The sequence below is a fragment of the Malaya genurostris genome, chromosome 3, assembly GCF_030247185.1.
Source record: "Malaya genurostris strain Urasoe2022 chromosome 3, Malgen_1.1, whole genome shotgun sequence".
In the NCBI taxonomy this organism is placed as follows: Eukaryota; Metazoa; Arthropoda; class Insecta; order Diptera; family Culicidae; genus Malaya; species Malaya genurostris.
In genome coordinates, this window is record NC_080572.1 from 190544954 (window position 1) to 190564799 (window position 19846).

Sequence of the window (19846 nt, forward strand, 5' to 3'; positions counted from 1 at the left end):
AATGAAGTGTTGTATTTTACTTCATTTTGTTTACTTTGCTCTCACTGACTTGCTAGCTTTGATGGCCCCGAAGGACTGAGATGTTGGTTACGATAGCACTAGCTGGAGCGCCTTATTGTTGCCACCGGGCTGGAAAAAGCACAATAAATTGAAGTGCTGTTTACATGTGAATCGATCGTACTAGTTTTTATCAGTGTACTAAGCACCATCAATTGTTAATTTATCACAGGGCATAAAACGATAATATGAAAAAAAAATGTTGGTGACATTTTTAGTTTTGTTGCATGGGATTGCTTGACCTTAGCTGTCAAATCAAAATAATCATCGCTAAAAAAAAAAAACAAGCAACAAATTGTACAATAAAGGTTAAAAATATTTCGCATCAGATCATAATTTCTCGCAAAATTGGCATCGTAGCTACCAAATACTAATTTCTTTCGCTTTGCTGTGTTATGGTGATATTAAGTACAACGGTGAAATTCGTTCCATGTATCGTAGAGCAGTTTTAGTGGGGTAATCAAACTACTGTGTTCTGCTTTTTTTTCGGTCGTTTGAGTATTGATTTTTCGAATTGTACTAGTTACTGAGAAATGCAACAACTGTTTATGATATACACGTAAAAGCAGTAAATTGTTTTTCAAAACTGCTAGCAGAACTTCTGCAGCAAGTATCCGATGTTCGAACGAAGACAAATTCGTGCGTGTAGGTACAACGGACAAAGGGATATTTTCGAGTGTCTTGATTTCACATAAAGTGATTATGGAGCTGTTCGTAACGTAAGTTCATGTTCATTTTGTATCCTGTAGTTGTAGCTGCGAAGGTAGAACAAAATAAATAGGATTAGTACTACGATATAGTAAAAATCCGTTTAGTATGATACGAATTGCATAATGTGCATTATTTATTTTCTAATCTTTGGTGAAAAACATAAAAGTGCTTGAGTAGGATAATGTCTATAAGTTCGAATGTGATGAACTACTAAGCAAAAAACTAAAATCTAAATACTCAGTGAAAATGCAAAGTCGACACTAGCAGAACAGTAGAAACAAAACCAATGCATTTTCAGCTGTTCTTGTTGCTTATATTCGTTAGCGTCATATGTAATCGCTTTTGCTCTGACGTAGAAGTTATAGACCGATGGCTACTTTCTCGTTCCATTTTTCCTTCTGATCATGGTAATAGTTGTATTTATGTCTTTTTGTATTGCTTCCATTATTGTATTCTATTATGTTGAACTGCTCTTGCATCAATTCTAGTTGACATTTTATAAAGGATAATGTTACCAAGTGACATTTATTAAATATCTAAAACTGCGTCTATAGCGATTATATTCGGTTTTTCATTAGATTTTTTTTTGTATATTTTTTGAATTCTTCCAAAAATTGAATTTTCATGATAGATTCAGGTTTTCGTTGTGATAAAAAATATTGTAAAAGTAACTCTATCCTTAACCCTTTAAAAAGTTTCGAATGACGCTATAAGTAAAGGTCGTTAATTAACCTATGTTTCTTCTTTCAGAGTGCAGATTGTTTAACCCTAGCGGAATAATACAAGTGAGGAGAGGCAGCATATTGTAGAACTATAACGAAATAGCGAGAATAACAGCGCTTCTATTCCCCCACTCTCACACTCTGGAGTACATGCATGAAGTATGCAAATATTCATCATTCTTCGTCAGTCAGAGCAACAGCTGTGTCTTTTCTACTGTTAGTAGCGATAGTTAAAAGTGGTGATGCTATCAACAAGAACAGCGTGTATTTGATGTGCACACTTTGAACCGGCTTCAATTGAGAAACGATAAATGCAAGTGGCTTTAACGAACGCAAGTAAATTTCCGGAAACCGGAGAAAACAATAATCAATTAGTGTACTTGGAAGTATAGCGTTGAGTGGGCTGTTTTTTGTGTGACGGTATGGGAGGATCGGTAAGTCAAGTGTTCCGATCCGGGAGTGCCCTACTGTCCAATCGCGACGGACACAAAGTTTCTGAAACGACCGTTGATAATATAAATACGATTTTCGAAATACTCAGGGCTAATCCTAAGTGTTTAATACAGTGTTTGGAGCCACTTTTATTGCAGATACCTAAGGTAAGCTTGAATTTTGTTTATTGAAAAAACACCTTTTAATATATATCCAGTTATATCTCTTATAAAATAGCTTTTCGTTTTCGTTACTTAAACGTATTAATACACAAATGTACATTATTTTGTTAGAACTCAATTATAATCAGCAAAAAAATACATTTTCAATCCATTTGCGTCACCAAACTGCGCTCTTTCGTGTGTACGAATGTCGCATTCCGACGCACATACCGCTGTCTACGCCAGAACATCACTACACTAGGCGACTGGCGATGACGATTAGCGGAGCTACTGCTGTTTATTATAAAAGCGAAAGCGGCGAGAAATATTCTAATCGGCTCTCTTGACGTAATCGACAAGCACAATGTTAGTGCTGCTCTTATCATGTTGGGTGGTGTCGTGCATCGTCACTCCGATCAAGTGGGGGTTGTTTTGAATTAATTTATATATCAAATTAGGACGAAATTACAAAAATCTGTCGAACATAGGGTTATCATTCGACTCACCTAATCGCTGTTCAAATAGAGTTCACAAATTTCATCATCTATGTTATTGATCTTAGACTAATATCAACAGACAAATGGAGGGTGTGAAGTGTCCATAGTATTGTGTTTTTATACACAAATGATAGTTGGAAATGATTATTCTGAAATTTCCATCTTGTTTCAATTTTTGTATTTATGGATTTCAAATTGCGTGAGTGTTCAGTAACTAGTGATGACTGTTCAGCCCTATTATTCTCATGTTTTGCATGTTATGGGCATTAGGATAATGTGCTTCCAAAAGTACGTGGACAAGATGGGAGAAATAGAAAAATAAAACGATTTATTTTTGTTAAGGGTTGTCGAGACGTCGTGTTGAACCAGTTTTACTTTTTGTTAGTAATCGACGCGAAAACAGACTGAAATAAGACTGATGAAGGAAGTTTGAGCTTGAGCGACCACCCCTGGTTGCTTCTCCGTTTCTGATCCGGATTAGTTGAAGTTAAATTTAGTGGCAAATAGTTGATTTATTGTAGTGATATATTGAAAGCATCCGAAGCACTATTTAACAGATAAAATAAGTGCATTATTATAACAAATCATTTCAATCAGTGAAAACGCGCGTCTTGATGGTTCATTATTTCTACTACATTATTACTATTTATCACGGAACCGATTAATTTGTTGTATTGGTTGTTCTGGGCAATCGGCTACCGGAAAAAAAATTAATAACTTAAAATCTGGAGTGTGATACGTTACCTCTCCTATTGGTTATTAGGAGTTAGATGATCAAACGTTTATAGACGGTCAAACATTCATAGGTGATCAAACGAACAAGCATTTTCCTACTATTTATTCAGTATACAGATTTATTTTATTTCTGTTATTAATGTTGTAATATCAACGGAATTTCGTGATAGTTGATTTCAATAATTTAATTTATAATCTTGACAAGACAAGCAATAACATGGACTAAATTTCTGTTTAAACTTATAAAACCGATACACTGAAGAAGGATGCAAATAGCATTCCGAAATACGTATCTGTATTATAACGTTTGATACACTTTCGGAAAAATAGTGACTGTGAAAATAGTGACTTTGTGAGAGTGTAATGACGTGATATAGTGGAATTCAACGGTACAACAACAGTACTATTAGTAATAACATGGAAAAAACCCTTCTTAATCCACCTAGTGGTGTGATAATGCCTTTCTCTTCTTTCATAACAGTCTCATGAAAATATATTTCATACTTTTATTATATAATTCCAGATACTAATTTTGACACCAATTGATTCAGATTGATTCGAGTAGTTCACAAAAGCAAGCTTCAGTGTTTATGTCACACAGTCAGCATCATTTTTCCAAACTAGTGCTTGACATTTGCGTTGCCTATTTGTATGAGAACAGTGATGCTAATCTAAAAAAAAGCCTTCTTAGTCCACTTAATGAAATTTTCATATATCTTGAAAAATCACCATAGGGGGGAGTACATGAAATTTTCGAAATCGAAAAAAAATTTTTGATGCCGAAAGGCTTAGAATTGCATGAAACGTCGAGATTTAGTGTCATCTCGAAAAAAAATTTTTGAAAAAATCGACTTTTTGGGGCTTAGAAAAAATAAGTCCCAGAAAGTTGATTTTTTCAAAAAAATTTTTTTTGAGATGGCACTAAATTTCGATGTTTTATGCAGTTTTAAGAGTTTTGGCATCAAAAAAATTTTTCGATTTTGGAAATTTCATGTACTCCCCCCTATGGTGCTTTTTCAAGATCGAAAATTGTCAAACCTTTACTACCGGGCAGCACCCCTTAAGCATGTCCGATTTAGGTCAAATTTTGCATGAAGGCTTTTTTCGAGGTGCTTAAACATTTGAGCACTATAACTTAACGAAAAAAGAGGTGATCCCAAAATTTTGGCACCCTTATATACATAAGAGCGGTAAAAATCAACGTGTTTTGTCGGTTACGTCACTTATACAATCATATATCTGGAACCAAAAGTCACAACCATTTGATCTTCGAACTTGATCAATGGCCCGACAGTAGCTTTCAAACGAGCCCAAGTTTGTTAAAAGCGGTTCAGCCATCTCTGAGAAAATTGAGCGCGTTCAAATACTACGCTTTTTGTCGGTTACGTCACTTATACAATCATATCTCCGGAACCAAAAGTAACAGCCATTTGATCTTCGAACTTGATCAATGGCCCGACAGTAGCTTTCAAACGAGCCCAAGTTTGTTAAAATCGGTTCAGCCATCTCTGAGAAAATTGAGCGCGTTCAAATACAACGCTTTTTGTCGGTTACGTCACTTATACCATCATATCTCCGGAACCAAAAGTCACAGCCATTTGATCTTCGAACTTGATCAATGGCCCGACAGTAGCTTTCAAACGACCCCAAGTTTGTTAAAATCGGTTCAGCCATCTTTGAGAAAATTGAGCGCATTCAAATATCTTCGAAAAGTGCACACACATACACTCACACACACACAGACATTTTCTTCGAAAAGTGCACACACATACACTCACACACACACAGACATTTTCCGATCTCGTCGAACTGAGTCGAATGGTATATAACACTATGGGTCTCCGAGGCTCCGTTCGAAAGTCGGTTTTTCCAGCAATTCTAATACCTTTCTATAGAGAAAGGCAAAAACAAATAAAACTTTTCTCAGGAACTAGTTGGAAATAAAAATAGAAAAATCTGATAATTTAAGGAACAAAGAAACTCCTTCAATTGCCGCCTTTTACGACATGGAAGCAGAAACCCAGTGGATTTATTGTTGATTGTTTTTTTTTCCACGCGGCATCTAGGCTGGTTCTGTCGGGAGAAATCTAATAGATAGTATCGATCTCCCAGTAGACAAAATAAGAAAACAAAAACAAAAAAGTTTGTTTGAGCATACTTTAGCATGACTTTTTCAATTTTTTACAGTTTTGACTCAAGTTAATAGATTAATTCCTTTTTTTTTGGTATCTTCTCTCAAAATGACGGTTTAAAATTTCAAACACATTTAAACGCCCCGCTTATCCGGAACCGGAAGTTGTATCCGAACAAAGGTCAAAAGCAGTGACCCTTTTATTTGAAACTCAGCTGTTTCTGAGAAAATGAAGAGTTCTTTTTGTCGACCATTATTTCCGATACTTCCGGAACCAGGAGCTGAAATCGAATCGTTTGCCAGTAACTAGCATAACCTATATATTGAAACAGTTTTGAACCAAATTTCGAAGATTTTTAACATTTTTTGCATTATCGCTCTGTATGACAGCTAGCAATTTCATACAAACTACCCTCTAACTCTGGAACCGGAAGCCAGCTCTTGATAAAATTCTACATCAACTTGGAAGTTGGAGTGATTTCCGGTTTGGAGCACACGAGCACTTTTCCGGTCCTCCAGAACCAGGAAAGATGATCCGGTTTTCCAAAAATCAACGTATTTGGTCATCAACTAACCATACCATCCTAATTGAAGAATTATTCGGCTATTTGAATGTATTTGGTTTGATTTTTCCGTGTCATGTATAAAACACGCTTCTGAAAATGAAATTTTTCTACTTATCAATTTGTAATTCTGGAACCGGAAATTGTTCATTCAGTTTTTCAGTTCATTTTGCACATTTTAGTTCATTTTGCACATTTTACCCCGCAACTCCCGAACCGGAAGTCGGATCTAGCTGAAATTCAATAGCAGCCTATCATCGAAAAGCAAAACAGTTTCATATTGTGTATCGAATTGGTTATGATCGGAACCAGAATGAAAAATTTCTAACGAAAAAAAATCAAATAGCGGCAATTTTCGAGTTTCTAACTCATTTATGCAATTTCCAATGTTAAAAACTTTTTTAAATAACAATCATCCTTTTTTTCTACCAACTTCTTAGTTGCGTGTACCCTCGGGACTAATGTTATATCATTTCAAAGTTTTTTTTTCGATTTTTTTAAAAATGTTCGAAGGAACCTGACCTCAAGTTAAGAAAAAGGTTTGGAACAAAACAAAATATTTGTGGCTCTTTAACAACATTGACATTTTGAAAATTGCACTTTAGTTCAAGATGTTGAAATAACAAACAAAAAAGTTATAATCTTCTTGAAATAGGCGGATTTTTAAACAATATAATATAGTTTTTACCTATTTGTATAAATAGATGCCAAGTATTAAAAATAAAAATTGTATATTTCGAAAATTAAGACTTATGAAACCTGGTGCCCTATAAAGAGGTAAAATTAAATTGCAATAAAGTAGTATAATAATTACACCTTGAAGAAATATTTTCATTGTCGTATTAGACGAATTCTTTTTTGGTTTAAAGGTTTTAACCTTAAGGTTATTCGCCTCTTCGGGCCAGATAACTTTCTGACCCAATGTGCGGGGTTGGAAATCGAACCCAGGTGGTCAGCTCGAAAGGCATTGACATCACACTACACACTAAACTCCTTCGGTATATTTTTATCTTTTAAAAAACTTAGCTACCGCGGTTGGAACAGCTGAGATCGGTAATCCAACTTAAGTGTGTATTCACGTCCCCATTTCCACTGATTTGTACAATGAGTACATATTTCGTTTCGATCTCTTCGGGGTTCGCCTTCGGCTCATTAGCGTTTAAAGCAGTTCAAATTAAACTGCCATCTACGCATAGCAGTTCAATTTAATGTGACACATTAAATATATTTCACTAAGTGTCATATCCTATCAGAAGTCTCGGGGAGGGCGCTAGTTAAAATGTTTATTAATTTGGAACTATGTCTATCATTGCCACAAAATATACCATTCATGTATAAGGACGTTTGCGTTAAAATGTCTATGAATGAAACTGGAGAGTAAGGTTAGGCGTTATACAGAGCTGTAAAATACTCATAACTTTGACAATTTTGCTTTATTCTCTCTATACTTAGGCACCCTTAAGGTATTTGAACAGTTTACAAGATCCTTGATGCACGTCGATCTTCTAATCATAAATCCTACTATACAGTATTCAAATTTTAAATGTGCTTTTTCTCGTAAACGTAATGTCCGAACATTTGTCTGGATTCACGGTCATGTGATTTGTAAAGATTACCAATTGTCACTGAAGAAACGTCCCATCCTGCGAATAACATGGTGAATTTTGAGGTCTTCTGCGAAAGATATCCGCAGCCCTAAACATCATTAAAGTACAGCAAGAAGATCGAAGGGCCGAGATGGCTCCCCTGTGGAATTCCAGAAACAAAATTCAACAAGATGACGATTCTTGAGATATGATTGTATCCATCGAAGGACGTTTGTAAAAAACTAAGTCGGTCCAATTTTGCAAGTATAATATCATGCACAGCAAAAATTTATGAAAATTGCAGCTGACACAAATCGACATATAACTCTATTCAAAAGAACGTAATTCGTAAAATAACTGGCGTGTAAATTCACATGTTTCAGCTTTTAAAAATATGTCAGAATGCATTAAATATGTGTTATATCAGCTGTATAAATGAGTCATTTTTAACACTCGAATATGTCGGTCACAGAAGACGTAAGTTTATACGATTTTTCTAGGTATGTGGTTAATTTAATCGAAACAAATTAAAATTTTGCTTTGGATTCAATGTTGCAGGTGTTGCCGTGGATTTTTTTGGTTTCATCGTCTTTAAAGATATTGCACCAAGGTGCAATCTATTTTCTGACGTCTCGGACGTAAACGTCAATAATTTTTCGTATTCTACCCTAGCCCATACCAGAATTGGCAGGAAAAAAAGATTGTCGTAGACATTGTTTACTGTACGCCGAGAGAAGCAAATGATTGTTGAATCAAAACAACAACTGAAATAGCTGTACGAGTAGTACGAGTAGCACAAGTTTTACCATATTACGACTTGTCAATTGTAAAATATAAGCGAACGGCTGTTACTTTTCGAAAGTAACTAAGCTTGCATGTTGATATTTTAAAAATTATTGAAATTTTTCCAATGAGAACAGGAAGTAAATATAGAAATATCAGACCCTGTCAGCTTGGAGCGATCTCAATCTTCAGTTCAACAACACCATCGCACGGCGTCTCATTCAACATGTCATGTCAATTGTATGGGTGCGCAGCCCTGCTATTTTGGCGCGTACGAATTTGACATTTCTCTCCCATACTTGTTGATATGATGTCTTTGGAAATATGCAGATATGAAGATGTGAAGATAATTAATTTCTCAATTCTTATATATACATCTCGTTTTCTCGTAGCAACTTAACGTAAAACAGTAAAAAAAACATGTAAGTAAACGATATATCTTTGCCTTTCAGTGTGAAAACATCCTAGCAATACACGATGAAACAGGCTACAATCTACTGCAGAAAAGTGTAGGCTTGAACCACATAGAACTAGCCAGGTGGCTTCTACAGCGACACCGCCCAGATGTGAATAGGAGTTCCTGTTCGCTACCACTTCATATCGCTTGCCTTAAGGGGTAAATACGAATTTTTGTTTTAAAATTTACTAGATTTTGTTTTAATTTTTTTTTAAATTTTTCCTTCAGATACGAGGAATGTGTTGAGCTACTACTGAAACATAGAGCTAGAATAGATACTGAAGCGCGGATGTGTTTTCCTGGTGCTCATTCGCACAACTGTGAAGAGAGTGGAAAATACAAAAGTATAACCGATTTTACTCTTAGTAATAACTGAACGACAATAATCTTTCCTTTTTCCATCTTACAGATCAAGGAGATGATGTCGGAGTGTGCGAGAGACCCAATACCAAGTTGCAGAATGCAGTCTGCTATGCCATCGATGGCGATCAGATTAACGTACTTAACATCCTCGCCCAGAAAATGGAGGAACCGTGGATGCCGTTTCGGGTTCGGAAACCACTGCTGCACATCGCGTGCGAGCGGGGTGCCTGGAAATGTGTCCAGCATCTGGTTCAAACTCGGTCAGATGAAATAAATCTTATGAAAGATGAATACTATCCAATACATCAGGCTGTGCTACACGACGGACGATTCCTGGAACTGCTTATTCAGCATGGTGCCATTACGACTGTACGTACCTGCACTCAACAAATGACGCTACTGCATGTCGGTGAGTATCGGGTTGAATTGCAGTGAGTAAGTTTTTTTATTTTATCACAACACATTTCGTTCCATAGTTCTTCTAGCTGCTCGAAAATCCGCCGAAGATACCCTCAATACGATACGGATACTTTTAGAACGTGGATGTAAAGAACTTATTAACAGTCCAGATTCGCTAGGAAATACACCATTGCATGCAATTATTGTACGCTATGCCTTAGAGGAAGCAAGGTAAGTTAATTATCGATTAGTAGAAAAGGACATGCACAGTACTGTTCTTTTAATCGCCAGGTATGGCTACGATAAATGGAACAAATGGGATGTGTTGCATTTGGTGCGCTTCCTGCTGCAGAACGGTGCTAAAAGCTCAATCAATCAATCTGGCAACAGTGCGTTGGCCTGCGTCTTCCGCCACATCCGAGACTGGGAAGTGTGTTATGAGCTATTAAATATGCTGATAAAAGAAGGAGGTATATTGTACCAGCGATTGATACACAAAGCAACACTGATTTTTTTCTTCTTTCCACTACACAGGTGATCCGAATATTGTGGGACGAGATGGTTCAGTTCCAATTATGGTTTGCTTGGTACCGCTGATAAACAAGGACCCGCTGCACCATTTCACTCATTCGATGAAGGTAAATTTCAAATGATTAGATAATTGTTGGTGTCTTTCTGGGTACGGTTCGAATTATGTATGAATCCTAGAATGATTGTAACTACATAAATCTTTGGATGCACTTATCATACAACTGTCAACTAATTCAATGGTTAGCGATCATTTAACATATGGTCATTTTGCATAATTAACATTCGGCATACATTGGTTTGGTATAACATTGGTCGCTCAGCATAATGACCGCTAAACATAACAAAATTTCTTATTTAGGAGTACAAAAGGCTAAATATTAGAGGGTAGAACGCGGGCCGTAAAAGAGTCGAAAATCAAAAGTCTGCTGCATACAAATATGAGGGAAAAATCGATTTATTACATGCTGTCATTAGATTAAAAAATATTCCTAAAACTACAAAATGAACGGAATTATTTTATTAATATCAATTATATAAATTAACAAAAGTATTTGGTTGGAATTGATGAAACATTTAAATCATCTGTTTTATTCCTCCTAGGGGTACACAGATATTTTATTGTTTTAGGTAAAGAATAATATTTCCTTAGTGTAGCATACAGGGCTGAGAAAATAAAAATCAAAACCTCATCAAAACGAGATCACTGCCGGAGAATCTTTTCATGATCAGCTGATCAGTGTATTTTTTTTGTATTGATCTCGTTGTCACCCTTTTTCTAGGGGGAGAGGAGCTTCCATTTCACTCCTGCGAGGATTGAGGGGCAGTTTGTTCGTGGTTCGTCTCGTCATCCATTGTCGTGGTATTGTTGTTGATTTCGTTGCTAGTTGCTGTAGATGCGCCTTGTTGTACATTGTTTGCAGTTGCTGATTGGTTGGATGGTAAGCTGTTAACTGCAGCTGGTGTACTTTGTTCTATAGGGGTTACGTAGGATGGTTTCGTTGAAGGGGATACTTCACTGTTGTTGGTGTCACAGGTGTACTGGGGTTGCTTGGGGTTGGTGTGAAGGAAGCACCGTTGTCTTTTGGAAGCACGTGAATGAGCAAAGGAAGGGATTTGGATTACCATCGTTAATGCGATTCGGTGAGCGTACCGGTTCGAGTACTCAAGAAATTTGCCAGCTATCAATCAACGTTCCGGTATCTAATTGCTTTTTGCACTCCATTTTCATAGACGTGAATTCGATACAGATGGCTATCGCTGGATTGAAGTCTTCGAGTTCTGCAGGACCAGATGGCATACCGGCAGTTATTTTGAAGAAATGTTCGGCTGGAATAATATCACCACTTTATCGTTTATTCAGAACCTCATTAACTACAGCAGTGTTTCCGGATTTATGGAAAGCTTCGTTTATGTATCCGGTTTACAAGAAAGGCGACAAAAGCGATATGAACAACTACCGCGGTATCACTTCTCTTAGCGCAATTCCTAAATTGTTCGAAAAAGTCATTCTGACTCAAATTTTTAACCATTGCAAGCAGTGCATTGATGTACACGGGTTTATGCCGAAGCGTTCAACAGCTACTAACCTCGTATCTTTCACATCTTACATAACAAACGCTATGTCAGACGGGTTGCAGACGGACGTTATTTTTACAGATCTCTCTTCTGCATTCGATAAAATCAATCATGACATCACAATTGCAAAAATAATCGACTCGGTTTTGGTGCAAACGTCATTCAATGGATACAATCATATCTCAGCAATCGACGTCTTACTATTAAAATTGATGATTATGTTTCCAAAGAATTTCTTGCAACGTCTGGAATTCCACAGGGGAGTGATCTTGGCCCTTTGATTTTCTTACTGCACTTCAATGATGTAAATCTTTGTCTGGATGGACCACGAGTTTCTTTCGCTGATGACCTCAAGATCTATAATACCATCCGCAGCTCAGAAGATGCGGCATTCCTTCAACGGCAATCGGAAATCTTTGCGAATTGGTGCAAAACCAATTATATGATAGTGAATCCCGAAAAGTGCTCAATCATTACGTTCACAAGGAAAAAGTTACTGTTCAAATTCGAATATTATCTTGAAGGATTCATGATTAGTAGATCGACATGCGTCGAAGATCTTGGTGTCTTTCTCGATTAGCAGTTATCATTCAAACAGTACATTAACTACATTGTTGCGAAAGCTTCACGCTGTTTGGGATTTATATTTAGAATGGCTAAGCACTTCAATGATATTCACTGCCTGAAGACTCTATACTGTACACTCTTTCGTTCTACTTTGGAATATTGCTCAGTAGTCTGGAACCCTCTTTACCTCAATGGAGCTCATAGAATAGAATCTATACAACGTAGATTCGTATGTTTTGTTCTCCGACGATTACCCCTTGGAATAATCCACATCAACTGCCGAGCTATGAAAGTCGCGGATTGCTGATTGGTCTTGATACACTACAAGTACGACAAGAGCTGTCGCGTGCTTTGATGATAGCTGATATTTTGAATGATGGGATTGACTGCCCCGTTTGCTCCGTGAGGTTAATGTCTATGTTCGTCCCCGTGCTCTCCGTAACAACGCCTTTCTTCGACTACCTCTACGTCGCACCAACTATGGAACAAACGGTGCCGTTATAGGCTTGCAAAGATCGTTCAATCGTGTATCATCTGGATTTAACTTCAACCTTTCACGGAAAACAATTCAAGCAAATTTTTTACTTAGTATTAGAAATTATCATTAAGATTACAATGTGTCTGTTAATTTTACTATAATACAATAATAATAATTCACGCGCGACTTAGTATGTTTCGGTTTTAAGATGCTTCGATGTACCATAAAAATCATTAACTTCTCGAGTTAACTTTTCATCAATATCTGATACTGAAGTCCCGAAAAATCTTGATTCACAGTTCTTATTCGTGGTAACTTAAGGAAACTTTGAAACGCTATTTTTTACGAATCAAATTGATTGTTTCAGTATAAACGAATGAATAGGATTTAAAAGCTCTATTAAACAGATAAAGTACGTGTAGTTTATAGATTATATCAAAATTTTTAAATCGCAAAATAAAGGTCAACAACACTCGCGTTTTTACTATTTAACACGAAAAATGGTTAATTGATTATCACCCCGATTCTGCAACCCGACGGATTTGTGATACGAAAGAATCTACACTTTCGTTCGAGTTCGAATTTTGCATTCTTTATTCCGTTCGACTTGTATGATTCGATCGACTCTCTTTCGGGAACACTTGAAATTTCGAACCCTAACCATCAAAGCTGTCAAGACTACTTACACGTTCTATATTATTTATATTATTCATTTCTTATTAAACGAAACCGTCACACTTGTATAAACTAATTAGAACGATTCTGAACCGAACAGAAATAATACGTACGCAAGTCGATCGAGTAATGTTGGAAAATTTAAAAACTCGAATGAATGATATTCGAGTTCATACCCAACTCGAACGGAATGCAGAATGGAAATTGCACATTCGATCGGAATATTTCGAATCGATCGACGTACAGAATAGGAGTTGGCCAGTCGGCTACCGAGAAAAAAAAATCTTATTTACTTTCAATCTGGAGTGTGATTTTAAAAGAAGTACTTATAATAAATTGAATTGAACAGATCGTTGTGTACCCACCGTTAGTTTTTCTGTTAAACAACAGAATGGAATTCAAAAATTAAATGATTATAATTGAATAATTCTCAATTTTTATTTTCTATAGTTTTCTAAAGAAATAAATCCAAATACATAAGATCCGTAGAGAAAGCAGAAATCTGTAGATTTGCATCTGCTTTGGAAATTTTCTCATTAGGCTTGTCGAAAACACCAATCTGTTGTGGACTTCGCGTACGACCATTGATCAACGTTACCTAATAACATGCATAAAACATAGCAAACAAATCAACGATTGCGCTTGTCGTGAAACGAAATCTCTATTCACGAACGGAAGTCGGAGCTCGCAAAAAAAAACGAAGAATATTATTATAAATACTTCTTAAACGCAGTTGACGATGATACATTCGTAACTGAAGGTTCCGATTTCCTAAAATTAGCTTTTGAAACCTAGATAGTGTCTAATCAGAAACAGCCCTGCCTAGTCATTTGAACTTTCACTTGCTCCGCTTTAAGCGACAATTAATCTACCTGTTTCACTGTCTCAGCCGCCTGAAGTGAAGTAGTTCGAATAAATAGGCATAAATACTTCCACCGGTATAGTATAATAAACAAAGGGTGGTGGTTTGCATTTGATTTCACAATTATCGCCAGCAAGGATGAATAGTTACTTTTCGATTTTAATATGCATTGGGACGTATTCCAAAAGATTCAAAATGAAGATTGAAAGAGAAATAAATAAAATGAAGTACATTCTGTGGTTGACATTTCAGTTACAAGACTGGTTTACCGTTCATTTATTATCTTGAAAAAACTTAAAGTTTACTAGGATCTCAACATTATGTGTACAAGCTTAATATTTTCATCATATTTATGCCGCCAGGCTGTTCTCGTACTCACAGTATATAGCATTGTGATTGTCAAACGATATTTCATCGATAATGATGATGTAATTGAATGTTAATGATGATGTAACAGAAGAAACGGCCTTTGAACTTCATAACACATGCTCTCTTCCTGATTAGCTTCCATCTTCCTTGCCCAGTACTGTGAAGCTTATTCTTAGTACACTGAATGTAGGTACCACTGATCTGCCATAAGGTAGCCACTCGATATCCGCTTCTTAATTCATAACATTTGTTTCCCGGGCGGCTTGTTAGTTCTTGACAGAATGCCATCACGGGGCTTTCTTTTTTGCCAGATATTAATTTCTGACTACTGAAGAATTATTGCGTACACTTCTCATTCTGTTACTACCGCTGGAGACGACAAAACGCAGTTGACGCCGGTCATCAAGAGAAACACAAGGATGCATGAGATAAGAGCTTTTGAATGATGATTCGTCATTTTGATTTACTAGGACTAAATTTAAAAATCGCGTTTCATAAAATTTTAAAAAACTATGAGTTTTCCAGCATAACCATCAGTGTTCAACTTAACTTCAAATGCATTTTTACTTTTAGGTGTGCTATCTGAACTGCATTCGAATATTGCTACAGAATGGTGCCAACCCAAACTGTTCGTACCGGTCAAATCTAACGCCGCTGCACGTTCTGATTTTCACCGTGTCGGAGAATTTTACCCTCAACTGTGATACGCAGAAACGCGCCAATTTTGATTTCATCAAGAACATTCTGATCCTGCTGCTGCAGTACGGTTTGGACTGTAACATCACTTCCCAACACATCCTGCAGTCGGTGATTGACATGATTGTCAATGTTCGATCCTGTCCCGATATATTGTGCGTGTACGAGCTGCTACTGGTACTGATTCAGTATGGGACCGATCCGAACATTACGCTAAGCAACAAACTGATGATGAGTGGAAGTAGTAATTCGTCCATTAATTACGTAAATGATTTCATCAATTTTGGAGGAATGAGGGCGGTAGCGAATGGCGAAGTTGCAGGTCCCAGTGGGGCGGGAACGGCAGGTTCTCCCGCTACTAACGGAGCAGGAACTGTTAGTAACGGCAACGGCACCGACAATCTTCGTAGTTCATTCCGGAATAACGCACGTAATTATCTGCTGTTCTATTACATTATGCTGATTACGCGGAAAGAGTTTATACTTCTTGATCGCGAACAAACCTATCAACGTATTATTCATTTGTTTTACTATTCAATGAAGCACGATACGCTATTCAACTGCCTCAAATCGCTGCACAATCTGTTTATAGCGCAGGTACCGAACAAATCAATCGATAGTTTAAGGCATCTGATCATAACCCTCTACAAGAAGCCTCGCAGCTTGAAGCAACTGTGCCGAGTGTGTATATACAATAGCCTAAATAAGAAACTGGCACCGAGCATAAATCGTCTTAATCTTCCACTTCCGCTGAAAGAGTACGTACTGAACTTCGAAGGGTAGGCGTATACAGTCAATCCTCTCTCTCTATGAAAATAAATGTGCGCGTTTTCAATGTTAGGTATTGTGTAAATAGGTTAAAAAGATCAACTCGATAGGAACAGAAAATGCCAGTACAGCATACAAAAGCATTATATCGAGAACAGTGTCAACGGATTTCAGGTGATGTAGGAAAATAGTGCAGATACAGCAAGTATTTTTGTCCTGTCTACTTCTTTCTTTCAACATCACTTTACGCCACACTTACAACAAATACACGGTATATATTCGCTTTACCTTACAGTCTACTCAACACATGACGATATAACTGTGTTTTAAAATATTTCAAAGAAATACAAGATAGATATATGAAAATATAAAATTTTCAATGCGATGACAGTTCCTAGCCAAAGGTCCATATAAAGTTATACTAATGATACTAAACTGGAATTTACGCGATTATAAAGTGGGTTTTTTGAAAACGCATTACAAAGATATTCATTTGTGGCAATGTCCTGGGCCGACTCTACTTAAGATAAGCTGACCATTTGAACGTAGCACGCCTACCAGGAACAATATTATCAGGAAACTCAAGTAAATTCAAATAAGTTCTCCGCCAAGTTTTGAAAAATCCTCCATGGGGGTAAAACACCCAACACCCCTAATTCAGGGTGACTATCGCCTTTTCCAGGGATTTTATTAATGTAATTCAAGTATTAAGAAAAACGTTTCAACATCGCATTTTTGGAAAGCTAACGAACGTTATTGGAAAGAAAGTGGTCGGAATACTTAGCCCTCATTTCGTTAAGTAATTCTTTAAAGTGACGATAGCAGAGTGCTTTTCACAAGATGTTAACAATTGTGATTATCAGACTCATAACCTTAACTATTTCGGCTGCAGGAAATGATAAAAGTGACGACTCGTGTCACAAAAGAGGGGTTCTGTAAAAAGTTAGTTCAAGTGGTTGAAACATATAAATGATGCCGAATTCTCTAGGATAGATAAGGAATACTTCTTAAAGATTTTGTTAGAAAATAATAAGATTTGCGTATGGAAATAAAGAGCGACAGCTTCACATTCAAAGAGCCACATGTGGACCGCGAACTGAGGTTACCGACCCTTGGTCTAGGCTTTTGTAAAAACATAGTTCGACGTCAACATTTCAAAAGGGCCTTAAAACAATTGACAGATTCTTTTTATTTACTTTCTCTTTCGACTATATCTGCGTTATTATACAAACAGAAAGTAAACAAAGAGAAACTCTCATTGGTTTATGTGCCCTTATGAAATGTTGACATCGAGTTGTAGAAAATTCTTTCGGTTAAAAATTTATGGATCGTGTTTCAAGCTTTGGTAAACATTGGATGAAATTCGTATGTTTTTCGAGGAGTCATACGTGTTGTTATTATTATTACCAGTTTTTGTTCATTGAATACGTTGAAATAACATACGAAAGATTTGTAGAACCACTTTATATTTTTTTTTAAATTTCTTTTAATATTCTGTTGCTCCATGGCGGATAGACAGAGCGTTATGAAACATCCGGGCTTTGAGTGCCTGACGGAGAGCGGCTATGGATCGAGCTACATTGAGATATTTACTAGATACAGTAAATCATCTCAGAACTAGGTTGATAGGATCTCTGGAATGATGGAAGAAATAATGTAGGGGAGAGCGTTCGGTTTCCGGCACCCTTTAATTTTAAGCTTATAACTTCTGACTAAGTGCACATTATGCGGACATACATACATCAATGGAAAGCTAAAGTCCCTAGCTAACAACTGATTAGGAAACTAAGTTGATTCATTTGATCGAAAAAAATTTATTATCAATTTAGTAAAGTAATAAATTTTGGCCATTTCAAAAAAGGTGCTCAGTTACCGGCACCTCAAGAAACCTCGCTAAAAATGAAAAAAATATAAGTAAAGACTGCAATTATTCTTTTCGGAGGCGTTTTGGACAAAAGTCTTCATTGTCTGATGGTGACTTTACTTTGGCTCTCTTGGCCGATGATTTGGATGGTGGCGCCTTTGGTGTTGATTTCGCCGGTCTTCCACTGGCTTCGCGGGATTGAATACGCTACTTTAGTCGAATTTATTGGCTTCTTATCCATTAAGCAACGTTCAATAGCATTAATCAGGGCATTGAAGTTAATTTTCCTTGGCTTGGATAATTTGTTTGGAGTCGCCATGGCTAACGGAAGCAGATAACCAGAGTGTTTACTTATGTGACGGATGTATTGAAGCTGTCAAGTTGCCACGTGTTGTATATCACCAAAGATGCCAGTTAATACAATAAGTTTAGCTAGCAAAAATAAAAAGATCGCGTCAATTTTAAAAGTCTGTAAATTCTGACGAATGTCTGCAAACAATCGAAGTTTCAAAAATCTGTTAAACGTCATCAGACGAAAAAAAGGTTTGCAGGTTAACTAAGAAATTTGATAATTTACAGACAAATTTGCAGATTTTCTGCATATCGCTGACATTTTTTCACGATTTGTCGAAAAAATGAGGTGCCGATAATCGAAATCGGAAGACATTTTGAAAATTACGATATAAAAACTTTGGTTGTGAAAATCTTGTTTGCATCCGGTATTAAATAACGAAATAGTTCAATTTCACCTTATAAATATTCAATCCACTCACTTTTTTGATCGATGCTCTTCATTTGATGATGCTGTAAAAATGTCAGAAAAAACTTTTGAGTTGATTTTCACGCAATTAAAATTTGTTTTGAGCGCATCGAAAAGTACAAGCGTACGTTTGCTTTGGTGTTCGGCACAAAAAGAACGTGCTGCTATTACACACACATGACATTTGTCGGAACGACGCTATCTGCTTTTTGTCAAAAGTTACGTTGGGGTGCCGGCAACCGAATACTTTACTCTACTTGTATACATATTCTTATCCATTGCGTATCCATATGATTCATAAAAAAATAATAGTTCTGAGATGTTGCACCTGTTCTGAGTCGTTATTTTTATGAGAAGGTAATTCAGAAAGACTTTCCAATGACATTTTGATTAAGCAACAAATAGGAGCCGCTGCACTTAACGTTACTCTATCTAATAACTCATTGAACCACGATCAATATTGACGAGGACTTAATACGGACGGTAATTGTAGGAATGAAGACCTCAACTTTTCCAGGCCCTGACGGAATACTGGCAGTTATTTTAACAAAGTTATCGCTTCCCTCTGCTAATTATTTCGAATGTCACTCGCTACAGAAGTATTCTCCAATTTATGGAAAGCTTCCTTTATGTTCCCAGTCCACAAGAAAGGCGATAAAAAGATTATAAACAACTATCGCGGTATTACTTCCGTCAGCGCTACACCAAAACTGTTCGAAAATTTTCAATCACTGCAACCAATATATCGTCGATACTCAACACGGTTTCATGTCTACCGCTCTACAAATTTAGTATTGTTTTTGTCTTACGAGAAGTGACAATTAAGTAAACCTGCGATCTCGAAATTTTTCTCCCCTTCCCTCCTCTATCATCTGGGTATGCTTTTAATGTGTCACGAAGCAGAATGTCTGTTGATAGATTGTAAATAAATAATATTTTACTTGTGCATTCTTGTCAGTCTCTTGACAAACAATTTTATAGTAAATTCAACTTGCAGAATCAGTTTTAAATGAGCTAACTTTAGATGAAGGTAATATTTATAGTGCTTTGAATTTATAAACTTGGCAGTTGAACTAAATGATGAGATATAAACTTAAAATGATT

The 19846-nt window shown here is 36.6% G+C and overlaps 1 protein-coding gene across 1 annotated transcript; it reads left to right on the forward strand.

The window, feature by feature from the left end:
• The first annotated feature begins 317 nt into the window (after positions 1 to 317).
• On the forward strand, positions 318 to 16492 carry LOC131435559 (ankyrin-3). The gene is made up of 9 exons (XM_058603576.1): positions 318 to 776; positions 1519 to 2089; positions 8831 to 8994; positions 9064 to 9179; positions 9245 to 9607; positions 9675 to 9828; positions 9889 to 10067; positions 10132 to 10235; positions 15228 to 16492. The coding sequence occupies exons 2-9, from the start codon at positions 1913 to 1915 to the stop codon at positions 16131 to 16133; spliced, it is 2163 nt and encodes a 720-aa protein (XP_058459559.1). The 5' UTR covers positions 318 to 776; positions 1519 to 1912; the 3' UTR covers positions 16134 to 16492.
• Positions 16493 to 19846: the final 3354 nt, after the last annotated feature.

Excerpts from the sequence above, each read along its gene's own strand:
- LOC131435559 (XM_058603576.1), top strand. The coding sequence starts at position 1,913 with ATGGGAGGATCGGTAAGTCAAGTGTTCCGATCCGGGAGTGCCCTACTG. Across the intron at positions 2,090-8,830 it reads TTTTATTGCAGATACCTAAG|TGTGAAAACATCCTAGCAAT; the intron begins GTAAGCTTGAAT and ends TTTGCCTTTCAG. Across the intron at positions 10,236-15,227 it reads ATTTCACTCATTCGATGAAG|GTGTGCTATCTGAACTGCAT; the intron begins GTAAATTTCAAA and ends TTTTACTTTTAG.